General features: G+C 46.3%; 2 protein-coding genes across 3 annotated transcripts; one reads left to right on the forward strand and one right to left on the reverse strand.

The window, feature by feature from the left end:
- The first annotated feature begins 2,574 nt into the window (after window positions 1–2,574).
- LOC120825222 (A-type potassium channel modulatory protein KCNIP2) lies at window positions 2,575–9,422 on the forward strand. Of its 2 annotated transcripts, none has more exons than XR_013468777.1 (9): window positions 2,575–3,216; window positions 6,876–6,978; window positions 7,095–7,215; window positions 7,334–7,403; window positions 7,699–7,769; window positions 8,038–8,145; window positions 8,258–8,362; window positions 8,593–8,708; window positions 8,789–9,422. XR_013468777.1 is itself a non-coding variant. In XM_078108887.1 (9 exons), exons 1-9 carry the CDS (start codon window positions 3,144–3,146, stop codon window positions 8,834–8,836), a joined length of 762 nt encoding a protein of 253 aa, XP_077965013.1. In that variant the 5' UTR covers window positions 2,575–3,143; the 3' UTR covers window positions 8,837–9,422. The 2 variants fall into 2 exon arrangements, 1 of the variants encoding a protein (XP_077965013.1); XM_078108887.1 differs by having other exon boundaries at window positions 8,646–8,708.
- Window positions 9,423–10,045: 623 nt separating this feature from the next.
- On the reverse strand, window positions 10,046–25,142 carry jupa (junction plakoglobin a). The gene is made up of 16 exons (XM_040186723.2): window positions 24,943–25,142; window positions 17,023–17,069; window positions 16,275–16,436; window positions 15,930–16,177; window positions 15,540–15,778; window positions 15,120–15,321; window positions 14,671–14,815; window positions 14,419–14,522; window positions 13,970–14,308; window positions 13,254–13,406; window positions 13,020–13,139; window positions 12,740–12,890; window positions 12,131–12,252; window positions 11,986–12,025; window positions 11,290–11,420; window positions 10,046–10,930 (listed from the first exon to the last, which is right to left on the reverse strand). Exons 2-15 carry the CDS (start codon window positions 17,033–17,035, stop codon window positions 11,299–11,301), a joined length of 2,160 nt encoding a protein of 719 aa, XP_040042657.2. The 5' UTR covers window positions 17,036–17,069; window positions 24,943–25,142; the 3' UTR covers window positions 10,046–10,930; window positions 11,290–11,298.
- Between the last annotated feature and the right edge of the window lie 225 nt (window positions 25,143–25,367).

Genomic DNA, 25,367 nt, shown 5'->3' on the forward strand with positions numbered 1-25,367 from the left:
AAGGTAAACTGTACAGATGCAGATAAACAGATTAGAAAGACGTGGCAGTAGGATAACATTTGAGCCTAAAAATAATATCTGCAAAGACCACTTGCAAGTGGTTGTAGAACAAAGACATTTGAGAGTTTCCACTTGAGAAGAAAATAATACCTGTAAATGTTCAGTTTTCCAGTGTGACAAACAGAGTTTTGGTCCATCGGGTTTTCATACAGCAAGATGTCAGAGCTGGATAATCAGACCACTAAGCAGACATTGTTTTTCTCTTGGGTAAAAGTAACGAGTTACAACCTCACTCTTTTTACAATTTCCCCTCTACTCTACATTTGCTTTGGTATTTCTGCATCTCCAGCACGCCTAATTAAAATTGTGGAGCCGAGTGCGGAAGGAAATTACACTGATAAGCCTCTGATGGGCATGCAAGCATCATGTTAGTACAAAGATGCATCTCCACAGATTATAATGTGCTTCTGGGAACAACACCGTGGCATTTAAAGTGGACTCAACAGAGGTCCCTTTGTGCAATGTCTTTTGAATGTGGTGGAGTGCAATCCACTGACAGAGTGCCCCCTGATTTTGTTGCCATTATTGTCGATTGAGCAGTATTTCACCTCCCTGATATCATCTGTGCATTGTGTGTGTGTCTGTGTGTGTGTGCTGACGGCAGCTTGGACGCTCAGACTGCGCATACCTTCCTTTTTCTGTGACAACCCATTAATTCTGCTGTGTATTTATAACGTTTAATTTAAGCACATCAGCCTTCTCATCAAATATTCATTTGAGGGGCGATTGCCTGTTTTTGTCTCCCCCACCCGTCTTCCCTCCTTCTTCCCCTCACCCCTTCCTCTTTTTGTGTGTCTTCAAATGCAACTTTTCAGTGGGACACTGAATATTATTAGTCCCTCACAGCCAGCTGTGTGTGTGTGTGTGTGTGTGTGTGTGTGTGTGCGTTATCACCGCGGCACACAGCGCGTAACTACAGGCATCAATCACAGGTCATTATTGGTTATCTGTCGGCTACACTTCCCGGCCTGCAGCCACGGTAAACTTCTCTGTGAACCCCCGAGAGATAAACACCATCAATACTGTGAGATTTAGCCGTCCCAAGGCAGGCGATATATATTCAAATACCTCCCCACTGCCTTCCATCTGTCTTCTCTTTCCCTTTCAGATACACCACCATCCCTCTCGTTGATTTTTACCACTTCTCTGGGCCTCTTTTGGTGTCCTCGCTCTACTCTTTTTCCCTCTCCTCTTCATCGGTCTCCTGTGAGACAACGTGATCATCCCTCACTCGCCCGCCTGTCTTAAAGGAAGCTCCATCACGCCGTCTGTCCCCCAACAAGCACCATTTAGCTTCTCCTGGCAGAAGGACTTGTTCTTTATCCGATTACATTTGATGGTTTGAGAGTCAACGTTTATTGGCGCCCACAAGAACACTGGTTATTTGGGGTTTATTGTCAATCTGTCGTAAGTTGTGGGATAAAAACTGAATTTGAAAAAAAAGAAGAGCCATGAAAAGTCTTTGTTGGATTTTGAAGCGGGATTAAAGGAGTACTATTGATTTTACATGTCAACAATCAATTGTTCTAATCATGGGAGTTTTACGCGGCCTGAGAACCAGCTGTATAATAATATAATACCTCCTGTGGCTCCAACGGAGATTTGTAAAGCCTGAGAAATCTCATCATTTGTGTAATCCCATGTTTGGCTTGGAGCAGTTTGCCGCTGGTCTCCAGCAGCTCGATGGGTGGCAGGTTGCTCGGCCACTTTGGACCGGACTGAAAAGTCTCAACTATGGGATGGATCGCCCGGACATTTTCATGGTCCCCAGAGGAGGAATCCTGACTCTCTGCTGCTCTCCCGTCTTTTCCTAAAACTCTACCAGCAGGTCAAAGCTTTCAGTAATAACTCCACAGAATGGATTGGCCAAATATTTTAAATGCACACTCATGTTCCCCAGACGATTAATCCCAAAGGCTTTGGTGACCGTCTGATGTTTGAATGCCTCAATGACGAGCTAAAATATTTTGCTGAATAAATGAATATCCTCTGATTTTCTTGTGTAATTTTATTTCATCTCTAATCTTTTAAACTGTTCATCTAAATTGTGAGTTATTCCCTCTGGCAAAGTTTGCATCTAATGCGGAGTTCTGGAAGGATTCAGGGCTCAACGTGTCTGCCACAGAGCCTCAAACTCAGGTTATTTCAGCTTGTGGTTCTTGTGAGTTTTCCATTTGACCAAAACATATTATCTCTCATATAAACTCAAGTAAGAAAGGGAATCGCTACATCCGAGATCAGACTAAGAGATGCTCATCACAGCACCTTGATTTCAACATGAATCCAAACAATACACCAACCACGAAACCTAGTCTTCATTACCTGTCATTTTCTCTGGATCTTGAGACGTTATGAGCTTCAAAGAAATATGTCAAAACTTCAATTCTTAAACGAATTTTGGATTTTACTAAAACGCTGGTGATGCCCCAGAGAGGCTCAAAGTATTATGTCAGGGGCTCCAAATAGAAGCTTTGTGACGGGAAACAAAGCAGTGGACGTCTTAAAGTTTATCTCATAAATCCACTTGGCTTACGTTGTGTATTCATGGCTTTAATATTGAAATGATTTGACTTCGTCCCACCGAGCCGAGTCGAGGTGAGGACATCATCAAAGGGGCACATAGTCTCTGTCTGTCTGTCTCTCCCTCCCTCCCTCCATCCCTCCCTCCCTCCGCTCCAGCTGACAGGCGACCGCTCTTTGTCACCTCGTGACAATCAGCGTGAGAAGAGCCGTCACATTTGTGCTGTGGATCCACTTGACCTTTGAACTCCCAGTAACTGATGCTGAGAGGTGGGCTTTGGCACGCGAGCTCCTGCGCGGACCTGTACTCTTTTTTTTCTGCCTGTCCTTCTGTCGGCGACCAGTTGGCACCACACACACCCACCACCACCACCACCACCCACACCCACACCTCCACCTACACTTACACTTACACGCACACGCACACCCAAACCCGCACGCGCACGGAGAGGAACGCTCGCGGAGGCGGGACGTGCAAACAGGAGGTCGGTAGATGAGCGGCTGCTGCGACGCACGCACCGATCCTACCGGATCGGCGGTTCCGGTCAAATCTGAGGAGAACCATGAAGTCCAGGAGTCAGGACCAGAGCTTGTCTGACTCCAGGGAACTGGACCGATCTTACGACCCGCTAACAGGTATCGGTCTATCTTTTTTCCCGGGAAACGGGAATCAATTGTCCGATCGGCTGCGGAGCTGCGGGGCTTTCCGGGGATGTGCGCTCATGAAAGTTTGCTTTGGTAGTAAAACTGATACAAACAAGAGACGATTCAGGGTCATTTCAATGTAATGTTATCCAGGACTGAAACAAACTCATGTTTGATCATTTGCTTCAAGCTGCTGCGTGTGAATGTGACCGAATGAAGATGTGTTGTTTATGAGGCTACACGTCCAGATGTTTGCGCCACAGTCAGTGGAATGTACAGTGATCGGTCTTATGAACTTTGGTAACAATGCTGACATGAATAGATGATTTGGAAGTTCACTGTACGTGCTGACAGCATTTATTTAATCTGAGTATCAGTCTTTTTCAGTGCAGTCTGAATAAAATAATTTCCCGACAGCTAGTAGACTAAATGACTGAATGATGAAGTGTTTGTTCCAGGTCTTGATAAGCCATTTATTTATGTTGTTTATTTTGTAGTTACATGTCCTGTTTTCATCAAATGTCCTAAAAATACCGCGCAAGGGATTATTGATGATGTGATTTTTAATGCTCTCTCTCTCATGTCATCATATGTGGTGGCAAAACCACATCAGATAAACGCACTGATGAGTTCTGAAGTAAAGCAGAGAGAGAACAAAAAGAAAAAAAGTTGGTTTCTCGTCATCTAAAATTATACTTGTGAAGATCAGTGAGGCTCCTCTGTTTGTCAGTCTTTAATCTTCGTCCTGAGAGCTTGCAAAGACAAATGTCTCCAGGGATTAGAAAGCACATCACTATTTGTTTCTCTCTCACACACACACACAGACACACACACCTATACACTCACACAGACACACACGATTGCGTCTGTCTTTCTTGTGACAACTTCCCCGAAATAGCCTTTTCCCTTTAAAACTATTTAGATCGCCTCCACATGGGCAGATGGCAGGAATACGAATGTTTATTCACTGGCTGATAGTTGTAGTCGGCACAATAGGCAGCGTGGTATCCATTCAGCAGCAGGCAAACCAAACAGTGAACAGGTGCATGAACACAGAGGCTGTAACACGACACACACAAACCAGCTTTTTTCTTTTTTTTATGAAAGACTGGAGCGTATGATGCAAAAACTGTGGAACAGCAGCCATTACTGTTCATTGCTGTTCAGCTCTATTGAATCTGTCAAATAAAGAGCCAAACAGTTGCGTAAAACATAAACAGCAAATGCATCTAAAGGACTTTTTTCAAAGACTGAGCAGACAATGCTGTCAAAATGTAGCTGCTCCGCTTAAGCTCGACACATCGAAATCCGCTTTGTTTTCGTTCCTGCAGAGATAGATGTCGTATCTGCACTGTTTATACAAAGTGTGGGCCGCAAGTTAGCTTAGCTTAGCATTACAGACCAGGAGCAGGGAAGCAGATAACAAAAGTCTCCTGCCAACAACTTTTAAAGATCACATATTAGTTTTCCTCTCATTCTCAACAAGAAAAGAAAGTGTAAGTGTACAAAACTAACCCTTAAACATCACTTGACCAAATTCAGCTTTGCATCTCTTGGCTTAGTTAATGGGATTCACCAACTAACATTGTGTGTTGTGTCAGTTTCCACATATTGTGAGTCATGTCCTTCTTTTTAATGATTTTTTTTCATATCATCAATGATAACATACATTTTGCATTTAAGTAACATAGTTACAACGCAGATTTTAAAATGTCTTGACTTGATGACGAGTATCAAGATCGACGTTAACAAAAATTCAAAGCCGATCCTGCGTAACCGACGGTGACGTGTGCTTCTGTGTGAGGACACATACGGTCAAATGATTAGATAAAAACCTCCGTCACGACCACGGGGCATCTCAAGATGGGAGTGGAAGGGAAAGAGTGTGTATGTGTATGTGATGGTGTGTGTGTGTGTGTCCATGGTCTGTATGAGAGGAATGTTTATAAGCTGAACCGTGTCCTTTCTAAGGATTATGTTAAGCTTTCCATGCACAGGCAACATTTGGTTACAAACGTCCTTTGAGTGCTTCGTGAACCTACTGGAGCGGCCGTGACGTCCCAGTGACCTGAGGAGTTTAGGTCTGCGTCATGATTAAATGATCCTCCCAGTGTAGGTGTTTTTAAAATATATATATATATATTTAGAATTTATTTTACAAATCACCTTATCATTAATAAAAGAAATCTTCAATTCAAAAGTCTTTCTCCACTAATTATTTGCATATAAACTGTAGTTTATGTGTATTTGGCTGGTTTTGAGAAAAATCATAATATAAAGATGAATCAATCGATTTTTCGTCCTCCTACTTTGTTTAAGCTAAACTATTATAAAATTCTCATTGACAGAAACTTAACTGAACCAATTGATCGTCAAATATTCAGAAATTCTTTCTGACCTCAATGTGAAACGCAAATACAAGTTCTCACCGAAACACATTCAATTTCAAAGTTGTTCTAATGATGAATAAAAAGAGGTGATGACTTATCTTCAAAGCTTCACTGTCCTCCTATTCCGAAGTTTCTTGATTTCCCTTAGTGTTGCTAAATAGTTCATACCAGTGGCTAAAAGTTGTGGTTAAAAGACTCTTTAACTGGGTTAAATGTTGTTTTTTCCTTTCTCTGACCTTCTGGCCTTAAACATTTGAGTATAATCGGGATGTAGTTCAACGCTTCCCTCTAGTGGCAAGAAGAACACATGTAGGTCTGGAGATGCATGTGTGAGCTTCTGTCATCATTGTTTCCTGATTTAGGAAGAGAAAGTCTACAAGATGCCTTCAGCCATTGAAAGCAAGAGAGACCATTACACGGAACACACAAGAACTTAGGTGCAGACAAAGCTGCAGAACAGAAGCTATGATAAAGATGATGTTTTTGGCAGGTGGATCGACCATCTGGTGCTCCTGCAGGAGGAGACGAGGCGGGGAGCTGGGATGGGAGAAGGAATACATGCAAACGTTCTGTTCAATAATCAGCTCAATGAGGATGATTGTCATTCATTGATTCACATGACGCTTTGGAGCATGTTATCAGATGAGTACAATTAGAGAAGTACTTGGGGTTTAAAAAAGTGAGGAGGACAACTAACAACATAACAGCTCAAAGTCGCTGTGAGTGTGAACGTTTTGGATGTTCTCAATGCAACATGAAAACATATCAGCCATGTCAGTCAGGTCAGGCGCCCTCGGCGTGGGTTGTAATGTGAGCTTCCCGCGCGGGGCTTCAGTGCACGTGGCGGTTTTAGCATCTCAGCACAGAGAACCATGAACATTACACCTGCTATTCATCGGCACGTTTTGTCATTTATTCACCAGTAACCAGGTCTTTCATGTTTCAAGATACTTCCAGGGTAACTTGAAGCTTTTGAAGTAATTTGACTGAAAATAAATAATAATTTTGGACATGTCGAACGCTCTGTATGAACCTCCGTAGCTCGGATCTCAGACTGCATTCATGTGTCACGTCCCTCACATCCTGGATGCTCCCCAAACAGCTTTGATCCGTCACACTGGTTCAAAGCCGGGTCAGCAGACTAATTTCTGCACGGAAAAGTGATTGAAAGACTTTGAGCATAATTATGCCTGTGGCTTAGCTGTCTCACACGGTGTTCCCAACGCGCCTCTAATCTCCGCTGTGATTGGTTGTTTCCAGGAAATCCTCCATCCAAACCCAATAAAAAGACCGTAAAGCAGCGGCTCCTCAAACTTCTCCCCTGCTTCCGCTCCGGCTCCAGCTCCTCAGTGGCTCAAAGCAAGTGCCAGGACACACGGTCCATCCTCACCCAGACTCCCCTTTATGCAACTCATTGAGGAAAAAACGAAACTCTGGTGTATTTGGGGGAGTAACTTCTTCCTTTTCCTCTGCAGGTAGCACAGCCGATGATGAGGAACTGTCGGCGGTGCGTTACCGACCAGAGGGGCTCGACCCCCTCGTGCAAAAGACCAACTTCAGCAGGAGGGAGCTGCAGGTCCTCTACCGGGGATTCAAGAATGTCAGTCAAAGAGCCCTGTGTTTCATTTGTGAACTCTCTCTTTATGTTTTCACTGACCAAATCTAATTTAATATGGAATCTGCGTCCCTGTGTGGTTTTTGTAAAAAAAAATCCTCAGGAGTGTCCCAGCGGTGTGGTGAACGAGGAGACTTTTAAAAGCATCTACTCCCAGTTCTTTCCTCATGGAGGTCAGTCAGATCCTGCGTTCAACTCACCCGGAATATTAATATCTTGTGTATTTTATCTTTATTGGCGGGGAGTTTGCAGGTCCTGGAACCACATTACATCCCTGATTCAGTTCATACTCTCTACTTTAAGCTAAACGTTGTTCTTCTGACATTATTTAATATTTTCATAATGATAATCTGTCATTTTTTAAAGATTTAAAAAAGCGTAATATGAAACAAAAAGCTTTACAATTATCTTTGAACATAATTTCACTCAAAAGCCTTCTGACTTTTCTGTCATTTTTTTACCCTCCAGATTCAAGTATGTATGCACATTTCCTCTTTGAAGCATTTGACACCCGAAACAATGGCTCGGTCACCTTCGAGGTGATTATTTTCTTCCCTCTGTATCTTCTCACATTCACTCTATGCATTTCCTTCCCTCATGCTCCATTGTGGCAACTCAGTACTTTTAAAATACAAAGACACAAATATATATATATACACTGAGTATTAGTAAACTGCTCATTAATACTGTTCTTTCTTTTATCTCCCTGATCCTCTTGCTTTCACATTTACCTTCCATTTCCCTCCTCTTGATGTCGCCATGACACCTGTCATCTTAGTCATGGCTGTTTCCTTCTTGTTGCCGTAGGACTTTGTCGTAAGTTTATCCATCATCTTGAGAGGCTCCATAACCGATAAACTCAACTGGGCCTTCAACCTGTACGACCTTAACAAAGACGGCTGCGTCACCAGAGAGGTGCTTGACTCGTCCTCTCTATCTCTCCGTCTTCGTGTCTTTAGTCATGACGGCAGACCTTGGTGGCTCTTGATTTGCCTTTAATGGTTTTTCTCCCATTCGGTCCGTCCAGGAGATGACGGAAATCATGCACTCCATCTACGACATGATGGGGAAGTATACGTACCCGTGCATGGAGGACAATGCTCCAAAGGAGCACGTGGACAACTTCTTCCAGGTAAAACACTTAAATATTCAAACTGATCTGTAGATAGAAAACAGAGCCCTAAAGGAATTGTGGTGTATTTGTTTTTCTCTAAAGCTTCACTTTAGCGTTTTTAACCCAAGTAGTGGTAGAGAGCTTCACGCACAAGCTTTATCGATGCAAGACACGTCTCCTGCCGCCAGTTTCAGGTGGTTCCGCTGATCTTTTTAAGCTGATGTTAACGCGCCAAGAAAACTCCACAGGGTTCTCCTTGAAGGTCCAACTCTCACACGTCCTTGTGTGTTGCATTTCCCAGAAAATGGACAAGAACAACGACGGAGTTGTCACCATCGAGGAGTTCTTGGAGACATGCCAAAAGGTATCGGGCAAATCGAATCAACAAAATAACCGTGTCCATCCGCGGCTTCCTCAGTAACTTGTCTTCGTGTCTCCCTCCAGGATGAGAGCATCATGCAGTCCATGCACATGTTTGATAGCGTGATCTAAAGCTCGGTGGACACGGATATTTAAATGTCTGCCGCCTGCCTGGAGCAGCGAGGGTGGACGGGGATTCTGCGCCCTGACCGGAGAGGAGCAGGATGCAAACAGCCTAAAGATATCCAGCCCTTCTTGTAAAATGCTTTTATTTTATTAAGACTGTTTAGAACTCAACAGGTGGATTTATGGTTTAGATCTTCTGCAAAAAACAATTTGAAGAATCTAGTTAATGCTGTTGAAAATAAGCTTTGGTGAACAGCAGAAACCAACTGTTGTGACCTCAACGTATAACTTTGTCTGTTGCATGAATGAACGTGCAGACACATGAAACCAACTGAACAACGCTCATAAAGTTGGAGCGTTTCACTCGTTGCAGTGAAGGACGGCCGAAATGAAAGGACCAAGTTTGAACCGAAGCAATAATCTTAAACAGGTTTTCAATTTTGTCCTCATGGAGCCCACCAGTATACATATACTACAATATGTTGTGTCTGCATGATGTGTCCGTTTTGCCACTGAAATATTTAAGTGTTGATATATTTTCTACATGGACGTGGCAACAACAGCGATGAAGTTGAATAAAAGAACACAACTGCTATGCAAAAGTGTGAATATTACGTCCAGTAATTGACGGTCTTTAAAGTTCTTTGTTGCAGGTTTTCAGAAGTCATCTAAATAAAATTCTCTCTTTTGCAAAATGTCATGAAGCAAAAGACTGAGATGGAAAGGGATTCAGAGAATCATTTGAATTAAAAACATCCAGAGAAGACACTGCAGCAGTGACTGGAACACTTTCACAACTTGAAAATGCTTTGAACTCATAACTTCCATTAGAGACAAATACTAGTTTGGCTTTCATTATAGCGCAGGAGACATCAGATGTTTAAACCGTTATAACAGCGGATCAACAAACGCTGCCATTTCTGTGGTCTTACATGTGAACAGATACAAAAGTCAACAGAAGCCATTGTGACCCTGATTGATCAGATCAATGTATTGAGCGTATGACGGACACAATGAGTCCAGTAGGTGTCCCCCCTTCCGCTTTGATGTTGGTAGGAACTTCCTCTCAGGTGACAGTGGATTGACCTCCACGTTTGGGGCGTGTTGTCGTTATAATTTGGCCATAAAGAGATTTCTTTCCCCCAAAGGGTTCATTAAGCTTTTCAGCTTCAAAAGAATTGGATAACAGGTAAATCATTGCAAACATGTAAACCATTTGGGGTTTAATAGATCCTTTATTTTTATTAAACAAAATTTCAGTAAAAACTCTTGGTAAGTAGAAAGACAAATTTCCCTGTCCGTAGTTTGCTCCAGCTGTCCCCAACTACACCATCTCACCTGTCGACTAAGGGATCCAGTAGTTTAACGGATTCCTGTTTCTGAAATGATTCCACAGACAAATCTTTTCTCTAAACTCTTCATAACAAAAAGACATCATTGCCGATATTCTGGTTGTGAATAAACTTGTATATTACATGATTACACGGGTGGGAGGGGAGAGCAGCCCTGCTGAACTGAACCTACTGAATTAGCTCCTCACGACGGAAGATTTGACAGCATATAGTGTCCGAGCTACGTCGCAGACCGCTGTGACTGTTACAAAGGCGTGAAGGAAGAAACGACAGCGGCGAGCAGGTGCATCGTGCACGTTGAGCCTCCACTGGCAGTGTTTAACTATTACGCTCGTCGTTTTTTTTTCTTGTTTTTTTTCCATTTTTCTTTAGAAAATAAAAAAAGAAAGAAAAAGAAAATAAGGAAGCTACAAGATCATCATCACAAAATAAAATCTCTTTGGCATAGAATACCCACCCAAAAGCGTAAACACACAGACACTCACATACGCACGCACACACTCTTTAAAAAGGTTCTCTAACAGAAACCTACAAGCATCGTCAAAGTTATAATCAGTAAAATTATGCTTTAAAACAAAGCTGAGCCCTGTTAAGATTATGAGTCCCACACTCATACACTAATTGCATATATTACATCAGGCAGAGAGCAGAGGGAAGAATCTCTACCGACGCCTTTATTCTCTTCTTTGTCCCAGTATGTCCCGTTTCAGCTCCTCCGCTTCCTTTTCCACACGCGTCTCCTCAGGTTCTTTAAGAGGAAAGAAGGAGGAACAATCAGATTTCACAATATCAAACTTAGTCTCTTCTCCTACAGACGTGTTGTTTAACAGCCACAAAATATTCAGCCCAAACTTACACGGTTCACAAGAGGAATCTCTATTCAGGTGCAGGAAACATTTGTGACTATGACAATATTAGCAACACGTATCATTTTGCAAATTATATTTCAAGGGATCAAACCTGATTGAAATGATCTCACAACAGGTTCTTAAATAAATAAAGCCATGTTAAACTCTTCATTAAAAAGGATACCTACGGTTTTATCCTTCTATAGTCATCAGTTTTTTATGTTAATGAGAAATGCGTATAATTGAAACACGTACTGACCGTTGATATTCAGTATGCTTGTCTGTCGAAGGTCATGCTGGACGGGTAATTCTCCTGCATCATCACTCCATCCATGCCGTCCATGGGCATGTCAGCAGCATACCCTGCGTAGGCTGGGAAACCATCCAGCTCTGCAAAGAGATTACAACGTTCATGGTGGTTGTTGTTTTTACCTTTTTTTCCCCACACTGGACAATCAGATCAGTCTTTAATCTAAATAAGTTACTTCTCCTGTCACGACGGCGGGTTCAGCGGCACAGACAATACGCTAGTACGTATTCGCTAAAAAGCTAGTGGAAAATGATTTAATGTTTTCCACATTTTTGGCAGATTTCTGCAGTGCAGTGAGGAGAAGTTGAGTCTTTCAGCTGTGAGAGGACACAGAAAAATACCAGGGCCAAACAAGGAGAAACCTCAGGAGAGGTAAGAGGATGGGAATTAAGAGAAAGATCCAAACATAGATAAGGACACACCAGGAAGGTGAAAATATTTGACGAGGTTAAAGTAGAGGTGCATAAATAAAAAGCCTCCAGTCTCTTTTACTTCTACTATAGTAAATGAAATCTGTTAACTGCAGCAGGGGAAGCAACGTGTTGGCGGATTTCAGTATTTCAACGCTTTGGTTGCTGCCCGTGGCGGACTGACCCGGCGCGGAGGAATGTGCCGCACGTGCACATTTCAGACATAGTTACTTACCATCTGCATAGGGTCCTTCCATGGGAATGCTGTTGTGGGCCTGCAGAGTTTACGAGAAGGCAAATTTAAAAAAAGCAACACTTGCACATGCACCCTATTATTAAAGATAATTTAATTCTGGCCACCAAGGGTGCCAGACACTCACCATCTCCCAGGAAGCGGGGTCGTGCTTGAACAGAGAGTGCGTGAGCTCCACAGACACTCGCTTCTTGTAGTCGGAGTTCTTGTCCTCAGAGATGCGGAAGAGCACAGCTGCAGCGTAGGTAGCTGAGGGGGAGACAATCGGGACAAAAAAAAAAAAAAATCATTAATTTTTTATCTTGAATCTGTAAAACAAGCTGAGCTGACTAGTTTCTGGCGGGCGTGTTATATTGATCATACAAAAAGAGAACAGTAACACTCCTCTTATCCAACTCCTGGCAGGAAACAAACCAAATCACAATGTCACCAAGTTAATAATAAACACCTTTCTGAAAACTACCTATGCACCAACTTGAGAACCCTAAAGCCATTTTTATACAATCGGGTTGTGAATGTACAGTTTTCTGCAGATGTCCTGCGTTTAGTTCTATTCATTTATGAAATGCAGTGGAGTAAACGTGTACCGGCACCCAAGTGGACACGGCCATGCCGAGTAAAGTACCTGGAAATGGCACTTAGAGGAAGTACAGCACTTGAGTAAATTGCCTTTGTTCTTTTGTCTAAACGCCACATTGCGGTAGGCTAAACGCGGTGCGTTATCCGGGAGTCCTACCGATGCCCTCGTTGTTGGAGTGCAGCAGGTCCATCAGCGGCGCAGACGCCCCCTCGGCGTCGATGAGCTCGGCTGACGGTTTGTCCAGGGCCAGCTCGCACAGGACGCCCGCTGCCACGCGCTTTACGTTGTCCACTGGAGAGTAGAGCAGCTGGAACGAGAGAGAGAGACACACACACACACACACACAACTCAAATGAGGAAGATAAAAGCTACCAAACATAAGGAAAGGAATCATCACGGAAGCGGTTGCCAGAGAGCTCAAGGTTCCTTTTGCTACCTGAACAAACAGAGGGATGGTCTGCAGGTTGGCGATCTCTGCTCTGTTGTTGGGATCTCTTGCCAGGATGTGCAGCGCTCCTGTGGCGCCCTCCACGATCTCCTCCATCCTCACTCCATCCTGGAGAGAAGACGCGTTACCCAGGAATAAAACAAATTAAAAAATGAAAACAACTACTAATTTCCACCATCCCTTAAAGCCACAGGTAGTTGACCAGTAACCGCAAGCACGTACCTGGTATGTCTGTTGGGAGGATGAACCATGTTTCTGGGCGTCCTGGTGGGCTTTGACCAGCAGGTTGACCAGACGGGGCATTACTCCAGCGTCCCTCAGAGGGGCCTGGTTCTCCTGGCACAGGGCCAGGTTGCGGATCAGGCCGACCACGGCCTTGCGGTGGAAAAAGATCACGTCATGATACCATCCACCACTACTGGTAAGCAACTAAAAGGCAACTGACAAAACGCCTTTAATCAGAAGCTAGAGTCTATTGCTAACTACCCATCCCCCTACAGAGCCTGGTCTCGTACAACATACTGTTCCCGCTGTCATGACATTTCATGCTCGTTCCGGTTGATTTAGACTTTGGCTTTCTGCAGGACCCGCCGTCCCCTTCAACCATCTGTCTCAACGTTTACCGCAAGCCTACACTTCCCCAAACCACCTGCTTTGAGTCAACCCCTCTCCGCGACCAATTGAATGTAAAAATAAATTGATTTGTCTGTGGATGTTTAACTTGCAGTGAGGTCAAGATGAAAAGTGAAAGTTTAGTAGACGTCCAGTCTGCTCAGTGGACAGCTTTCCTCCCTCTAAACATTATCATAGCAGAAAAACAGTGGCTTCCACTTTATAGACCGACATACGGTTACTTTCAAGCTTAAAAACAAAAAACAAAATAGTATTGACCCTCATTTCGGCCCATCCCATCCCCTGCAGCCATCCCTCTTCTCTACCTTGATGACGGGCCAGTAGTAGGGTGGGTTGAGCAGCTTGACGATGGCGGGGATGCCGTAGTGTCTCCTCACAGCGTTCTGTGCCACCTCAGCCTGCTGGTGGCGGGATGTCAGGTGGCGCAGAGCGCAAACAGCAGGCTCGGTCACATCCTCCTTCTCACTAGCACGCAATATCGCGTGGATCAGCGCCTCGACGCCGTTGCCCTGGGTGACCTGAGTTTTGTTGTTGGCATTGTTGCACGTGAGATTCGACAGGATGCCGGTGGCGCAGGTGAGCATGTTGAGGTCGTCCGAACCGAGCAGGCCCACCAGCATCTGCAGAAGGCTGTCCATGCCCTCCTGGAAACCAGAAGAGAGAGAGAATTCAGAAAGGTTCAAGTGTCAAATGATGGTGGTGGCGGAATGAACCGACGGTCAAAAAGAGGGAGAAGACTAGCGTGGACACGGACCTGCTTGGTGGCAGCATCAGAGAGGTTCCTGAGGGTCCACAGACAGTTCTGCATCAGACGCTGGCTGGAGCCCGTGAGGTGCTGCCCCAGAGCCTGCATCCCACCTGCACAGAGAAGTTAGATAACTGCTCTCAGTAATTGTGCTGTCATGCAGCACTGTGGTTGACAAGAAGCCAATAGCCACAGTTCAGCCCCGTCACACATTAGGACTTCCTTGAACACACACACACAAAGAGAACACGCATTACATACCGGCCTCTACAATGGCGAGCTTGTTGCTGGGGCACACAGAGAGAACTTTGAGCACACGGCTTGTGGTCCACAGCAGCTTCTCATAGCTGTAGCTTCTCATGATGTGAACAAGACCCTCAGGACCCCCGTTGGAAAGGATGATCAGCTGTAAGAGACAGACTGTGTGAGTATACAAAGCGCAGGTGGCGTTAAAAGGATTTCTCAGGATCCCTTTGTAAAAAAAGGTTTACAAAAAGGACAAAATCGAGCTGTGAGCTGGGACGGGCAAAATCAAAACCTGTTAAACCGCAGCCATTTTACCACTTTACAAATAACCACACCCTGAGTGTGTCAGCAGCTGAATACCCGTGCTCCCACGCCACACCCAACACAAGAAACGTGTGTAAACACAAGCACAATTACAACAGAGTACTGGTGTACCAGCCGTTGCATTACATGCACTGACTAACCTTGCTCTCCTGGTTGCCGTAAGACAGCAGCTGAAGACAGTCCGTGGTGATGGCCAGGAACTTGGGGTTGCTCTTCTTCAGCAGGGGAACCATCTTCTGCAGGCCGTCGGCCAGGCGAACGGCCATCTTAGCTCCTTCCTGGTGCAGCAGCAGGTTGTGGAGCGTGGTGATGGCGTAGAAGAGCACAGACTCCATGGGAGAGCTGGGGGAGAGAAACGGGTTAACTAATGCCACAAACAGTTGCCACGCATTCATGGAAGATATGTGTAGATTAAAACATCGCATGGAGAGTCCCGAGCAATTCCATTGTTTTCATCAAAAAGGCAAACGATGACTAACTATAAAGGTAAACACCTACAGATATGAAAGCGTCCATCTCCCCGACAGCTGGGATCAAAGTCATAAACAGCGAGCACGTACCTGAGCATGCGGACCAAAGCAGGAATGCCTCCAGACTTGAAGATGGAGAGCAGGCCCTCTCTCTGGTGGGACAGGTTGTGGAGGATGCTGGCCGTGGCCCGCGCCGTCTCCATGTCACTGGTGTTCTGCATCGCCCGCACCACCGCCGCCACCATCTGAGGGGACTGCATCAGCGCACGCCGCGACGCCTCCTTTTTGGTAAGCTGGTTGACAATCTGCGCTGCCTTGCTGACCACCACCTGATGAAAGAAGAACGGTTACATTCAGAAAAGTGACTCCTTCTGCCATCAGTTACTTCTGTAACTGTGAGTGTGGTTGCTAAGATGTTCCCGTTCGACGTGGGGTCTTCAAAATGATCCGTCTAGCTTGTCACGATCCGGCGCCCCTCACCTGATCTTCATCGTTGAGCAGTTTGGTGAGCTCCGGCACGGCGCGCGTGGCCAGCTCCGCGTCGTCCTGGTAGTTGATCAGATGGACGATTGCGGTCTTCAGCATTTGGGAGGGCTCTGCCAGCCGCTGGACGTTGGTCATCTGGGACGGGTCCGTCTGGGTCGACAGGATGGTGGTGGTGCTCTCCAGCGTCTCTGGGAACATGGCGGCCCGCACCCGCTGGGCTCTAGTGTAGTGGGCATCCACATCTGCAGAGAAATAACATCGATGACATCGCGGGTCACATGTGATAGGGATGGGGGGGGGGGGGGGGGGGGGGGGTTTGGCCGGGGCTCGTCGTCTTACCGGGCTGGTCCGACGTGACAGTGGTGGTCACGGTGTAGTGCTTGGAGCTGGTGTAGTCGTCGTCTCTGAAGGTGTTGGCTCCGGACTGGATGCCCGAGTCGATGCCATACATCGTCTCTTGCCAGTTCTCTACCTTCACTCGGCCACTCTCGGCCTCAGACACTGCCAGGCACAAAGAGAGGAGTTATGGGACGTCATAAGTCAGTGTGTTTACATGATGGTATAATTCGAATCTTTGCTTAGTCGGACTATGCTATCTTTCGGGGGGGGGGTGCTATTATCCCGATATACATGGCAGTGAATAAATCGAATCATTGGCCGAAAGCATGTCAGGACAAAGGTGTTTACATGAAACGGATAATTCGATTTCAGTCCGACTAAGCCAGTTATTCGAATCCATGTAACTACGCTATTGTGGAACCAGAGTCATTTAGTTGGCCAGCAGAGCAGCGTTTTACTTGTGAGAGGAACACTTACAGAAATGACCTTAAGTTGTTCAAAGAATGGCAACATAAATACATGAAAACAATTGTTGGAAGTAGGAAAGATAATAATCATAAACGGTGTCCTTTGAAAGTGCAGTGGAATGAGGCTATTAATACAAAAGTGAACCTAAAAATGCAGAAGCTAGTGGCACATTTACAGTGATGGTTTTTAATGTGCACATACAGTAACAGTGAGTTAAGAGGTAATTTAATAGGATTGTAAAATACAGTCGGTATAAAAACTAAATAACAATATGACTTACTTTGCATTGCCATCCTTGCCTCCCGATATAACAACGATGGAGAAAACCTACAAAAGAAAACAAAAAAAGTCAAGATCTACGATGGAGAAACTTCCCAACATCAATTAATATTCCAGGACTGTCACACAGTTTTTATATGCAGCACGAATATGACAGTTCACAGGATGACCCCCACCAGTCACCCGCCCAGCCGTGCACCCCGGCCCCGAAAACGACAACACAGAGCCTCATGGGGGGAGGGAGGGCAAAGAGACAGCTGTAAGTCAGGAATGCTGGCCGGCACAAGTGACCTTTCACCCAGGGCCTCCGCCCAAGCCGCTGTGGGAGCGGCCTGCTGCTGACACACGGCGATCAGCAACCTGCTCGTCAGGTTTCCATTTGCCCCACCGAATAGGTTCATAGTTGTATTTTACAATTTTAGCTGTCTTACTGCGTCACAGTATAATAATCGGTCTTACACCGTGCTTTAATATGGCCGAGTTGAACATGTCTCTGCTGTCAGACGATGCTTGTAAACTCCAACACAGAAAACCCTCATCACTGAAGAATCTGCATACGGGCGACACAATGTGTTGTGCTGCTCACACGCGTTTTCAGATGTTTTGTTTGTTATTGACCAGATCCTTTGCAGAGGACGTTACAGGAGTGCATTGGGTATCTGTGCGTGCACAGCAAATGTAGGAGGATAGTCGTCCTATTCTGCAGCAATAACATTTTTTTTTTTTTTTTAAATTGCTCCACATAATTCCATGCATTAAGCGCCTACACTTATCTTCCATCTTTGCAACTAATAAAACATGGTGCTAAAATTTGGTGGTTCCCCTCGGCATTCAAACTAAAGTAACGCATTCACACTTGCGCAACAAAACCATCTACTGTGGCGAGTACTGCGAGAATTGATGGACTGATGATGGATTTGAAGGAAAGGAATTTCTACAGAGCTCTTCTACTGTCTCTCCGCCTCAGACACTGGAGCCGCCCGCGATGTGAAGCACCACTCCCTCGTCTTTTCGCCCTCGGGCTTTGCATAAGGATGTGTCGCGTTACGTTTCAGTCCCTTGGCCCACTTTTTCTCACCCAGGCATCAAACCGCGTTAGTTCTGTGTGCGTTAGTTTAATGTCTGCAGGAGGTTTTGTTTTCCCTTCCGTTTGTAAGATGAAGTAAAACCAACCACAGGGTGAGTGTACTTGTGCTTAATTAAACCGGCCTGGTTTTTTCCCTCTCTGTGGCACTTTAACGGGCTGGCAACGCCCATGCAAGTCCCCACATGTTTTCTGCACCCTGCATGCGTTAATCGCCATGGATACGCAAGTAGTCACAACATGTTCACCTGAACCCGATGTTCTCGTAAAAGGTCCCAACACGTCCCTCTATCTCAGCTTCACGTGGGAGTTTCAGCTGTATTCGGTGCGGCACGAGATCCTGCAGGACAGTTTCCCCCCCGAGGACTGTCTGTGCTTGCAGCTACACGCTGCCTCACACTTACTGCACTGACTCATGAGACAGAAACTACGATTACTATTCCAGTGTATTCCTACTGTTCTAACGAAAAGGTGCAGCCTCGTTTCAAAACGAGCACTGCTCCGTCAAGACGATAGGAAACTTCCTGTCAGATGCAATACGGCAAATGTATCCCACTGACCCGAGATTCAAGTCTCGAATTGTTTTAATCCAAAAAAGCATTTAAATTGATATACTGCTGGAGACAGATCCAACAAAAAAAAAGAAAAAAGGTTAGACATTTTGATTTAAGCACAGCTCCAGCTTTTTTCGCCGCGTCCACACACAACTTTGCTAGTCTCTGTAAATCAGTGACAGTGTTTGTGTAGTCTTTGTTTTCTTGGGCGAGGCAGCGGGTTCAGCCAACTGTTCCAAATGCTGCAACACGCCCCGCATATCTCCTAGGTTACCGAAAATCCTGCTCAGCCACTGTACAGTGGGGGTTTTATCCACTGACCCATCGGATGTTTGAAGCTACGCTCGCTTGCTGATAACTGTTGTTCCCCTCGGGTGTTCTCATTAACTTGCTTGTTTTTTAGTTTTCCTTCTGCCCATGACATTGGAACAAGCCAAGAAAACCAAAGTTTAGATATAAACACGGCGCGGAATATAAATTAAAGCTAAGCAACAAAACAAACTTTATATTGTGGCGAGTAAATTTGAGTGTGGAGGCTTATCTGCTGGTCCCTCCCCCCTTTATCACCCCTGAGTAATAGCTGATGTTTGCATAGTGTACTTCGGACTGGACTTTGCGCCCTTCCAGTTAATGAACGATGGATTTTTACACTCTCACTGCACCTTGCTCCGTCATCCACCCACACATACATACATACATACATAACAAGGGGCCACACCACGCCCCACACCCATCACCTGCTATGTTGTGACGCAACGGCCTCCGGGGTGACTTCATTTCGGCCACTAATAACCCCTGTGCACTAAAACGGAACAGCAGGAACAGATCCCGTCCAGCCGTCCGCGGTGAGACGCTAGTGTGACATTCAACACTATTCTAGTAAATTCAGCCCGGTGTCCTCGTGTGCTTTCTGCACTAAACTATAAACTTCTCACTGATGCTGCCGCTCCCCCCCCCCATGCATGGCTGAAACTAACAACACTGCAAAGAGTATTGCTGCAGAGGCAATGGATCCATACGCCCACCCCCGCACAGAGGTTTGACAGGGAGTGTCTCCCCGGCGATGACAGGCTGTGTGGAAGGGTGTGGCAGCACAGTGTGGGGAGGGAATGAGTTAACTGGGTGAGGCTAAACACACCTTATTGCTAAAGGGGACTAACGGAGTATCCTTTATACTATTATGTGACAAACTCCGTATCGAACCGAAGGACATTCCAGTGCTCCGGATTGTTGACTTGTCTGGCCTAAGCTGCTGTTTGTGTCACAGCAGGAATGAATCAGGTCAGGGAAGAAGCTCAGGGGGCTGGAGATGCTCTCTGGTCGTATTCCAGACGGGCTCCCAACACACACTGCAGAGTTTGCAGGGATTTTTGTTGTTTTTACTCCTGCATGTTTGGCAGACAGGGGTGCAAATAACATGTTACCAAGACTGGGCTGTGTGCTCTTTTGGGGTTTTACATGCGTGGTTGAGAAGAGGAAGATAAATGTAGTGAGGTAGACATTTTTGGAAACAGGCCTTTTCACAGTCATGCCAAGAGGAAGGTGAGCAGATTCTCATGCCTGGTAACTTATGACTACAGAGCAAGCAGCCAGTTAGACTTGTGCACATTAACTTTAAAAGCCCACTTTTAAAAAAACTAAAATTGATTTTCGGACTAAGAAATTTCAATCCCTTTAAAAATTTATATATATATATATATATATATATATATATATATATGCTAATTGCAACGCACTGTTCTGACAAAAAAAGGTTGTCAGAACAGTGCGTCTTTGTTGTACAATGCTCATCTAATGCTAAGATCATGTTTTGGATGAAACGCAAATAAAGCCCATTGTGTTCCCACACATCTGTAAAGCTTGATGCAACATCTGCAAGATGAAAAGTTCCACTTGTGGGACACAGACACACACGCACGCACGCACACGCCTCCATCATCCCGTCTCCACAGAGTCAGGGGTTCAGATGCCCCGATGGGCTAGAGCTCAACATCCCCCACTAACCACCCCCACGTCCAATAATAACAACAGTCATGGCCCTGTGACGGAGGCAGCGGGGGCTAACTGGGGATAGTTGCTTCTTACAAATCAATACGGGAGGATGTGAAGTGGTGCACGGCTAATTGATGCATTGTGGTGGGTGACAGAAAGCGGCGGTCAACATTATCTGACTCGCCAACTGCTGCGCTGTCTGGTCAGAGAGGGGAAGTTCAAGTACTTTCCCCAAACAGTTTCCTTGTACTGGAGATGCAAAACTATGGTGACACACTGCTGCGGGCTGTTTTTTTACGCCGAGCAAAGTTCAGGGAGAACACAGCTTCGTGTTCACATTTTGTCGATTGACTGGAACAGGCGGATGATAAAATCCAGACCACAGCAACGCCAGCATGCCAAAAGCCCAAGGAGAAGGAGCAGACAATAAGATAAGTGCTGGTGAGCAACACACGAACCGACTGGAAGTGGCAGAGCACAGCACGCACTCCCCACCCGCCTTCGTTGTCCGGACTGGAAACATTCCCAACGGCACAGTCGACCACAATCAGCACGCCAATGAATAAAGAGGGGCGCAGAATGGACGGCTTTGGATCTGCCGGCCGATGCACTGCAGCCACTCTGAGCAGTAGAGGATGCAGCATGGTGGCTGCAAACCGTTGTTTACTCCCTGTGGGATCCCACGGCAAATGAAAAAGGAAAGGCGAGCCGTCTTGGAGGAGGTGCCTCTGTGCAGAGCGGGGTCCGATTACACAAAGCTGATAGAGGAGGAAGGCAATAAGCAAGAAGGGAAAATGGGAAAGGGGGGGGGGGCGCAACCCTGTGCTACAATGAACTTATTTGAAAGGCCCACAAAGTTAACCATTCCTTCCTTGACAAAACGAGAAATACTCCATCATCATAGATTCTATGGCTGGATATGAAGTCATGCCCCGATGTGGTCTACAGTAAGCAGGATGTGCTCCTCTACGGCTAGTTGGCTGGTAGGAAGGAAGAGGATGAACCTCGGTCTTTGATACGGCACAGAGAGCCTCTGGTTTTACTGCGTTTGGGATAGAAGAGGACAAGATTAGCCGCATTGTCCCACCGACTTGCTGTCACCGTGAAAAGGAAACCGGGTTTCGAGCCCCCCCCCCCCCCCCCCCCCCCTCGATGGGATCAAAAAGGCTGAAGCACATCACGATGGCTCTGTGTGTTCACTGGCCAACGGTGGCTGCATCAGAAACGCCGCTCCACAGGCCTGACGAGGAGCGATTTCCTCTTCTCCCCTGGACTGCCACAGCCACGCATCGGTGTGCGGCTGAGCGCTGAGGCGATGTGACAGATGATTAATTTTTCAGGGAGATTAGAGGCACGAGGGAGAGGTTGGTTGGAGGGGAGGCCAAAAGTCTAAGGGGGCCGAAAAAGAATATAACATGGAGTTGAAGTGCAGTTTGTTCTTCTTTAAAACAACAAAAATATGAATATTTTAAGGGTGAAAAATAAAACACATTTTAAAAATGTAGTGGCATTTATTCATCTTCAAAATGTCAACACTTAAGACATTAAAAAGGAGAGGAACAGCCCTGATCGTCTAACCGCCGGGCCCCCCTCGCATTTCTCAGTTCACCCAGTCTCTTGTAAAGTATGCGCAGGCCCAAGGGTTGCACAACTTTCTCAACCCAAGAGAGATTCCTCAAAAAGAAAAACAGCGAGTGACAACATGCACAACAATGAATAACTTTCACATGAGACTCGCACGTTCTTCATGCTGCATATTTGACGACTCTTGGTTTGAACCACACCCTCGCCGTCATCGCCTTCCTCAATCTCTCGCAGCAGTGTGATCAAGGGCCGGTGCGGAGGTCACTATGCTGGGAGGCAACAACTCATCCAACTGTGAAAAGCTTTGTCTTTTGAGTCAGTGCTGCAGTCCGGCTCCCTCCCTTGAGGCTTGGATACGCAGTCAGTAATGATCAAGAGTAACGCATAAGGAACCCAGCAGGGTTCGACGGCTGCCAGCGTGCGTTGGACTGATGCATGGGTGTCTCGGACAGGCGTTGACTTATAACTTGGCAGACATTTAAATAGCTCCTACGTGCAAGTGATGGGAGGCCAGGGGAGGGGACAGCCATTTAGCCGTTGACATTTTAAGTAAGGGACATTTTCTTGTCCTCGTTTTATCCAAGAGATGGTCAATTATTATTTTGGGCACGTTCACCTGGGCAGTGCCAGTCTTGCATTCAACCATTTCCCGTTTTCGTGCGGCGGTCCTGTAAATGACTTAATTACCGTGCGAATCCTAAACCAAGAGAGATTCTTTGCCTTGATTGAACCTCATTTTTGGGAAATCTAGTGCACGGTTTAAAAAGGGGACGCCTCGTACAGCGCACAGTGAAGCGCTCGGTGTCCACGGGGCTCAACGACAGCGTCGCCCGATGAAGATTTTCCTCTTTTCTTTAAATTCCGATGCAGTCACACTACAAAGACTCCTTTCTTAAATGAAGGAAGCCGTTATCCCTCCGCGTCCCCTTCTCCATGGTAACAGTAAAACACAGAGGCAGGGGTGCTGTGGAAACACGCAGGGGGGTGGGGGGGGGGGGGGGGGTGTCACACGACAACTGCGCTGTAACTGAGCCCCCTGGAAGTACTGGGCCAGGCACCAGTGAGCAGACCGAGACGAGGAGACCACGGCACCCCATAGAAAAATACAAAGGCTAGGATATATGACGTGTGCGGTAATTCCTTTTGCCAAGTGTAAACCTATTCAGAAACTGAAGGATATTCTGGCCTCTTGCTCTGATAATGTAGGACAGTAACAGGGAATTAAGCAGGAGGGTGGGGGGGCGGGGGATTAGCATGTGCCACCACAGCTGTAGCAGCAACATCTACAGTAAGTCGCCGCCCCCCACCGATACACCCTCTTCCCTGGGGGCAGACAGGAAGAGCTTTCCAACCAGGGTGCTGTGTCTGCCGCTGCACTGCAGGATGACACGGATGCGGGGCGAGTTCGTGCCGTCCAAATGGACCCACGGCCTCAGCTGGACGCGCTGTTCTAGGAAAAGGTGGGAGGCGAGAGGGTCTTCGGCACGGTTCTGTGCTGATACTTCAAAACAAGACGACAACAATGGGGAATGTGTTGAATTTCTCAGTCGAGAGATTACACAACGTGCAGCCAAAGACGTCGCAAACGACTGAAGGGCCCAGGAAACAAGCAGGCTGCGAGGAGTTATTTTTTAAATTTCAGGAGATTCGCCCGCTCGCTTCAGTGGGATTGCAATTGAAGCGCCGTGTGCTCCTCGCGGCCGAAAAGCAGGTCTTGAAAACCTGCGGGCCTGTTGAGTCTCGAGCTCAAACAAAAGGTCACGACCTCAAGATTAGGCAATACCTGGAAGACGTCACCGCTGGAACGAACGGCGGCGTGAGAAAAGATGGGCAGCGCAACACCTTTTAGAGATGATTCATTATTCAATGAAACACATTAGTGATGGGTGAGACAGGCGAGTTAGTCACCAGTCCCCAATCTGCTCATTGTGTCATTTACAGGACCAACTAACACTTAGCTTTGCTTTGTCAGGGAATCTGCTGGTGAACTTGACTAAAGTACATTCTGCTGATCTGCAGTGGATGATTGTCCTCATCTCTAGTCGACTTCATATTTAGGAGTTAGCCGGAGGGAGGAATACTTTGTTGTTGTTGTCGTCTCGCCACCGTGTTGGACCCCAATCGTCCGTAAAAATGCTACGCGAGACATCGGCTTTCCTCTAGGAAAACATCTTTAACACTAGTTCGGGGAAAGCCTGGTTCTCTTTACCTGCCTCGCATGCACACCAGCAAAGACCCGCGCGCGCGCCCGTCAGCGTGCGCGTACACGCTCAGCACCAATGACACTATTGATAAGTGACGTCAAGCCGATTAATCGATACTGGGGCCAAAGGCATCGACATAACGAAGTCAGTAGGAGCGCTGTGCCACGTTGGAAATGTACTTAACGTGAAGGGAAACTTTTGGGGACGAAGAGCTCGCGTTTTACTCAACAAGGGGAAAAAAAGAAAGAGGGAGGCAGTGTGTGGCATGCGGAAATGAAACTCCAAACACAAGCCTAGATTCACACCCAGGTAAGAAGAGAGGAAAGATGGGACCAACCATTGACTACGAGAACATACGCGAGATCATAGAGGGAAGCTACTACAGGCTACTGTGCGTAAAAGAAAATGTTTTAAAAAGAACGAGGAAGACAATACGCGTCGGTGACAAAGACGCGGAGCAGTTGGAGAAAGCGAACACAACGTTGTATCCATCAAAGTCGTACCTGTCGAGACACGCGGACGCGTTCTAGATTAATCCAGATCAGCGGGGGTTTCTCCGGGATTCTTTTTGTCCTCACTCCTCTCTCTCCACTTTCTCCGTTGCTGCTGCTGCTCCTGCTGCTCCTGGTCGACAGTCCACCGAACAAAAAATGAGCAAAAGAAGCGTCAGCTCAGCACAGACTCCGCCCTCCTGTCTGACCCCGCCCCCTAAATGCCCCCCGCCCCTCCCCTCCCCCTCGACCCCGCCCTGCACAGCTCAGCACACTGCAGCACGCGTCACCGCGGTTCCCATTGTCCATCAAACAAACTGCGAAATGAAGTTTAGTCCCCCGGGAATTGCCGTTTGAAACATTGATTAATGTGGAAGTAATGTTGTAGTAATTAAAACATGTTAAAAGTCTTAAATGTGTTTTTTTTTAAATACATT

This window comes from Gasterosteus aculeatus, chromosome 9 (genome assembly GCF_964276395.1).
Source record: "Gasterosteus aculeatus chromosome 9, fGasAcu3.hap1.1, whole genome shotgun sequence".
NCBI lineage: Eukaryota > Metazoa > Chordata > Actinopteri > Perciformes > Gasterosteidae > Gasterosteus > Gasterosteus aculeatus.

What these genes read in the sequence shown, in the direction of transcription:
- LOC120825222 (XM_078108887.1), top strand. Translation starts at nt 3,144, where the DNA reads ATGAAGTCCAGGAGTCAGGACCAGAGCTTGTCTGACTCCAGGGAACTG. An exon ending in TCTACCGGGGATTCAAGAAT is followed by an intron (nt 7,216 to 7,333) that starts GTCAGTCAAAGA and finishes AAAAATCCTCAG; the next exon opens with GAGTGTCCCAGCGGTGTGGT. An exon ending in TCTTGGAGACATGCCAAAAG is followed by an intron (nt 8,709 to 8,788) that starts GTATCGGGCAAA and finishes GTCTCCCTCCAG; the next exon opens with GATGAGAGCATCATGCAGTC.
- jupa (XM_040186723.2), bottom strand. An exon ending in CTGATGCTGCCACCAAGCAG is followed by an intron (nt 14,309 to 14,418) that starts GTCCGTGTCCAC and finishes TCTGGTTTCCAG; the next exon opens with GAGGGCATGGACAGCCTTCT. An exon ending in GGAAGGACCCTATGCAGATG is followed by an intron (nt 11,421 to 11,985) that starts GTAAGTAACTAT and finishes ATCTCTTTGCAG; the next exon opens with AGCTGGATGGTTTCCCAGCC.